General features: G+C 67.1%; 1 protein-coding gene across 1 annotated transcript in view; it reads right to left on the bottom strand.

The window, feature by feature from the left end:
* Window positions 1-438: 438 nt before the first annotated feature.
* LOC116599986 overlaps window positions 439-6,000 on the bottom strand; it is a 40,364-nt gene continuing 34,802 nt past the window's right edge. The window contains exons 4-8 of the mRNA XM_032359920.1: window positions 3,042-3,170; window positions 2,954-2,957; window positions 2,433-2,561; window positions 1,688-2,349; window positions 439-550 (exon numbers count right to left, since the gene is read on the bottom strand). Coding sequence (XP_032215811.1) covers window positions 439-550; window positions 1,688-2,349; window positions 2,433-2,561; window positions 2,954-2,957; window positions 3,042-3,170 — 1,036 coding nt within the window. The remainder of the gene's footprint in view (window positions 551-1,687; window positions 2,350-2,432; window positions 2,562-2,953; window positions 2,958-3,041; window positions 3,171-6,000) is intronic.

Below are 6,000 nucleotides of genomic sequence, written 5' to 3'. Positions count from 1 at the left end.
ATTCAGAGGGGTCAAGGGGCACGGACGTGGGCAGCCCAGAGGGGACAGAGGCAGGCCCAGGCAGTAGGGGCCCCCGGCCTTCTCCCCCAGGTGGGTGTGGAAAGGGGCGACCTCACCCTCCTGCATTCCAGACCAGATGCACTGGGTTCCCAGCCCTGGGGGCCCAGGTCAGGGTGCAAGTGTGGCTGTGACTCACCGCCAGGTGACAGAAGACCACAGTACCCAGGCCTTGGCCCCACCGCCTTTGGGGGCTCAAGGGATGGCCCCCCACAATTCCCATATTTCCCCAGAGCCTCCCCCTGCCTTCTCCCAACCCTGGGGCCACTGCTGCTGGTCACACCACTGCTCCCCACCACCCCGGAAGCTGGCCCGGGTGCACAGAGCTCCAGCAGAAAGGGCTGTTTATACTAATAGCCGTTTACAGACCGCACTGGACACCTAAGAGACGGGTTTCTTCATCTCTCGGGCCAGGGGGCCTGGAGACCACCGCAGCCGCATGTCCCTGAGCACTGCCCACAGCCCCGGGGTGCCTCGGGGGCTGGTGGAGGGGCTGGGGAGACCGGAGGGCCCTGCGCAAGGCCCCGCCTGCCGCCTTGCTCCCTAGCCTCCACCCGCCTAATGTGGCGTACCAGAAGGCCGGGGAGCCCTGCTCTTGGTCCCCAAGATGGGTCTGGTGGGAGGAGTGGGGGTCCCAGACATGGGACAGTGGAGAGGCTGGAGGGGAGCGTGTGGGGGCGGCGCCATGGGCAAAAATTCAGGGGGCCCAGGGAAGATCTCCTCATGGAGGCGGGGTTCTCGGGCCTTTGCCATCTGGTCTTCGTCAGCTGGCTGGGGAAGGGGCCGTGGACCCCAGTTTCATTTCCACAAGCTGCTCCCACACGCTCCCAGCATCTACAGGCCCAGAGCCACAGGGCTATGAGCTTGGGGTCCCTGACTGGCTGCTATCCCGGAAAGGGACTCCAACCCCAAGCTCCCGGGGCTTCACTTGCAAGCCGAGGCCATACCCCAGCAGGCCGTGTCCCCTCCCCCGCTGCCCTTCTCTGGGGCTTCAGTCCTGCCCGCCCCTCCAGACAGCAGCCTCCAGCCCTCCTGGCCTGGGCTGCAGGCCCTCGCACATGGCAAGCCCACTCCCCTCGGTGATTCTGCAAAGGTATCCCCTAGACCAGGGGTCTGGGGTCCGGGGCGCAGGGAGGCCCAGGGGTGTCGTCCCTAAGCCAGTTAGAGGGGCAGGACCGAGCTGAGGGAGCCGTGGTGTTGTCTGGCTTCTCTCCCATTGCTGAGAACTCCCTGGGCCACCCCCAGCCCCTCCCTTCCCTGCAGGGGCCCCCGGCCCCGGCCCCGCGACCCCTCCCTGGGCCTCACCCCATGGCTCCCTCCCTCTGTCACCCCATCCCACAGGCCCCTCCCCTGCCCTGCCCCCCCACGATATCCTCCTCGGCCATAGGCCGCAAGGGCTTCTCGGCCGTGTGCACTCCCCGTGTCCCCGCCCACTCCCTGTCCCCGCCCACTCCCCTGTCCCCGCCCACTCCCCTGTCCCCGCCCACTCCCCTGTCCCCGCCCACTGCGCGCCTCCCTCTCATCCCTGTGACTCCCGCTCTGTCCCGTGCCCCTCCCCACCTTCCCCACCTTCCGCCCCTCCCATTCTTGTTCCCCGTGTGCCTCTTCATGTGCCCCACCATGTGCGCACCCCGACCCCCCCGTGCCCACCTCCCCCAGCCCAAGGCGCCCCCCACCCCCAGGCAAACAGCTCGGATTCCAGAGTCCCTGAGACAAATTGCTGTAACTGTATTTATTGATGAGGCCAAGGCTTCTGGTGAAGCCCTGGTGGGGAGGGGCACCGGCGAGGGGCTCTACCGCGGAGCTGCAGGAGGGCGCTCCGTGCCAGGGGCTTGCAGACCAGGCGAGGGGGGGTTGGGGCCTCCCACACACGGCTGCACCCAGGCAGCCCCCCGAGGTGGGTGGCAGGAGGGCGCCGGGCGCGGGGCGGGCCGCAGAGGCCAGCACACTCAGCAGTTGGCTTGCACACTCGCTCGGGGACTCGAGGCCGGTTCCATGACTCCAAACCAGTGCAAACGACTTAGTGCAAATTGAGTACGGAAGGGACGGGGAAACAGAGTCATGGCGGCTTTGCGTGTCCCGGGCACAAAGGAAAGCAAAGAAAGGAAATGAGAGACCAGAGGAAAGATAGAAGAGAAAGAGGGTGAGGGGCGCTGGGGCGTGGCGGCTGGTGGTGGCCCGGCCACGGCAGGGTGGCCACGGGGATGACGCTGTCAGGCGGGGGGTGACGGTCGCCGCGGGGCTCGTGCCGACGGTGGTGCTGTCAGGCCGCTCTCGCTCCTGGAGCTTCACCTGCAGAGACCGAGCGACAAGCAACTGTGTGGGGGCCGCGCAGGGCGGCCGGGGAAGCTTCTGGAACAGGGGCCCGCGCTCACCTTCCGGAGCCGATTCCTGAGTCGGGTCGTGAAGTGGTTCCAGAATGCAGCATGTTCTTGAGTCAGAGCTAGAAGGACTTGAAGAAGTCCCGGTTCCAAGGCCCAGGCGTGAGCTGGGTAGCACCATTTCTGCGGGGCAGGAGAGAGTCAGAGCCCAGACCCTGCGCCCGGGCCCGCTCCCCGCAGACGCCCGGCCCCTCCTCACCTTGTCGATGTGAGGGTTCTAGAGGTCCAGAGAGCAGCAGTGTGTGGACTCCTCCGGGAAGGCCAAGGAGTGAGACCTATAGGTGTTCTGACACCCGCGGGCCAGCCTAGAATGTTCTGTGGGAGAAAGAGCGCTCGTGAGGGACGCTGTGCGGGTCGGCTGGCCCGGAGGGGCCGTGTCTCACCCCCACGCTTACCAGGAAGGCCGGACGGCATCACGTCCATCCTCACCGTCACACCAGACCATATCATGTCCTTCCGAGCGCAGCCTCCGCCGGCCTTCGGTGGCTGGAGGGCACGTCACCCGTCCTGGAGACCTGGCTGTGGGCAGGAGAACAAGGCCGTGAGTGGGCCCAGAGAGCTGGGGCAGGGGATGTCCAGTACGCCCGTGGGCTGGGCACTCACCCGCGTCTCCAGTCTGACCGGGAGGCACCGATCCCTGCTCCGTCGTTGCCCGCGAGGCCCGCCTTGGCCTCGGGCTCTGGAGGCCAGTGCCGCCCCCGGCTCGCCGCCAGCTTCCCACTCTTCCCCTGCCTGCGCCCCGACCCCCCCCCAGAGCTCACACTCACTCCGCCCCAACCTTCTCACCTAGTCCGGCCTCGCCAGTGACCTTGACTCCCCTGGATGCTGTCTGTCTGTCCTGCCAGACCCAGGGGCTGTGCGGGGAGGGCATGAAGGGTCACCTCCCCGCTCAGCCCTGGGTCGCAGTGCCACGGGGGAACGGTCGTCTGCAGGCCGGGCCCGCGGCAGCCTCCTTGCTGCACAAATGTCCTTGGAGCCCAAACCGGCAGCCGCCGCCCCCTCCGGGTGACGTCCCTCTGCGGGTCTCCCCGCGCACTGCCCCTTCCTTCCCGCTCTCCTGCCCTCGAGGCTCCGACATGGGTCTTGGGAGGCCCGTGCTGGAGCCGCTCCTACACCTTCTCCTAAGTGAATTTCAGTGGGTGAGATGCAGCGACGGCTGGGGACCCTGCTGTGTCCTGAATCCCCGCCTCATCCTGTCCGCCCGGGGCCTGGGCCCCTGCAAGCTGGACCCCCTCGGCGACCTGTCCCTCCCTTGCTGGCAGCCCAGCCTCCTCGCCCGCCTGCGCTCTTGAAATGCTCGCTCTACCTGGGAAGGGCGCACAGCCCCCCAGCCTGCACAGTCTCAGCTCCCCCTGAGACGATGTCACCTGTCCCGACTGCCCCCTTCGTCCTGCCAGTCCGCCAGAGGCCAGCCGCGTCTCCTCGCCGCTCCTTGCTCCCTGCCACCTCCTGCTTGCAGAAGGCCAGCAAAGCAAGGCCCAGGGAGGGGAGGGGACTCGCCTGGCCGACAGACCGCTGTCCTCACTTACCCACGGCTACCAGCTACAGCCCAACCGCCCCAGGTCCCGGGCGAACCCCTCGCCAGCTCCCCTCGTCCACCAGCCGCCACAACCTAAAACCAAAACTGACCGGGATGAATGTCTGGCTCCCCCCTCTTCCCTCTACGCACCCAGCTTGGGCCCACCGCATGCCATGCCGATGTCACCCAGACCCCAAGACACCTGGGACCCCACGCCACACTCCCACCAGGTGCCCACCAGCCCTGCCCAAGCCGGTCCCTCAACCCTCGGCCACTCCTGCCAGACTCCAGATTTCCAAGGTGATCCTTGGCCCACTCAAGCTCCCCTACACCCTTTCCCCATCTTCCCCTGGTTGCCCCCGGTACCCCACGCTTCCCTGGTTACCCCTCGGCACCCCCGCTTCCCCAGTTTCCCCCAAAACCCCCCATGGCACCCCACCCACCACCCCCTCCCACACCCTGCTCTCCGGCCCTAGCCCGGGCTTTTTCTAACTGGGGTGGCCCCGCCCCGAATTCCCGCCCCTGCCCTGCCAGCCAATCAGAGTGGGGACCGTGTTCGGGGCCACCGCAAGGTCCACCTCCGCCCCAGACCGGTCCAGCGCACGTTCCTCACCCATCCCAGAATTCTCCAAAGACGGCATTCTACACACCCCTGCACTGGCACCCCGTAGACAGGGCCTGGCATTGTCCCCAAACGTTCCCCTCCCCTCAAGTCAGAGCAGCCGGGTCCCCTCAGGGCGGCCCATGCACACCCCTCCCATCCAGCCTCCCTGCAGCCAACGCACTCTGCTCCCCGTGGGGGTCTGGACGCTGGCTCCGGGGCTTGCGCAGGACTCGGAACCCCCCTCTGCCCCCCACCATGGCTGAGACCCCACACTCCCCCTAGGGCCCCGGGAGTCCACGGGGAGCAGTCACAGGGGGTGAGGGTGGAGAATGAGGGCTCAGTTTGGGCCCCGGGAAGCTCCCTGGGGTGTCGGTGGGTCAGGGTGTGTGGGGATCTCCGCTCGAACACCCTCCGCTGGACAGTGGTTGTGTTGGGGGGAGAGTGGCTGCCACAGAACAGGAGTCCTGCCGGGTGGGGTGCTCCAGGTCCCCTGACCTCTGTCTTCCCGTCACTCGCACAAGGCGCACCCACCAGGTTCCAGGGCTCACAGGCACCGTCTGGTGACAAGCGTCCCGTACAGCCGCCCCCCTGGGGCACTGCCGGCTCGGGAACTGAACAAAGACACGAGAGCGCCAAGATACCCAAGCCCTACCCTTGGCCAGTCCGTCCCTGGGGGAACAACCTCGGCCTTTCTGGGGAGTGTCAGGTCCCCCCAGGCCCCCCAGAAAAAACCCGCGCGGTCCCCAGGGTTTGCCCACCAAGTCCAGGGTTTTGGCACTGTGGGCAGAGTCCATGTAGACAGGGGAGCTGGAGTCCCCCGAGGTCCGCGGGCAGACTTTCTGCTCCTTGGATACCACCGCAGAGTGCCGCGTGCCACCCACCACCCCTGACACCCCAGGCTTTCTCACGGTGAACCCCCAGATTTCCTGTGCAAAAAACCCAGACTTTGCTATCGGCAAACTCCTAAGTCAGGGTGGTGCGGACCGCCACGGTTCGCCGTCCGCAGACCCCAGCCTCGGCAGCCTTCGGGCGGTCCGCACTGCCACCTCGCGGCCACTGCGGGGGCACAGCACGACCGACTGGGCGCCATTTGGGGACGCACGGTGGGATCCGGGGCTGGGCTCAAGGCACAGCGAGAGTCCCCAAAATCCTCCTGTGCTCGCAAGGCAGCACCGGGGACTCTGCGCCTGGGACCTGTGGGAAGGTTCTTCCTTCCGAACCTTCCTTCCGACACCACGGTACCTCGGCACGGGGGTCCCTCACCACCCCCGAGTATTCCCTCTAGTCTCCCAAATTCAACCACGCGGGAGGGGGCGACTTGGGTGGAGTGGCTCGGTGGAGCGCCCCGTCTTCGTGATGACCCTCGGGGACCGCTGCGGCTGCGGTATCAGGCCTGAGCGGACCCGGGCCGCTGCGCAGGCGGACCCCAGCCTCTCTCG

This window comes from Mustela erminea, chromosome 9, assembly GCF_009829155.1.
Source record: "Mustela erminea isolate mMusErm1 chromosome 9, mMusErm1.Pri, whole genome shotgun sequence".
Classification (NCBI taxonomy): domain Eukaryota; kingdom Metazoa; phylum Chordata; class Mammalia; order Carnivora; family Mustelidae; genus Mustela; species Mustela erminea.
Note: the sequence above shows the minus strand (reverse complement) of the source record. Positions and strands in the feature narration are given on the sequence as shown.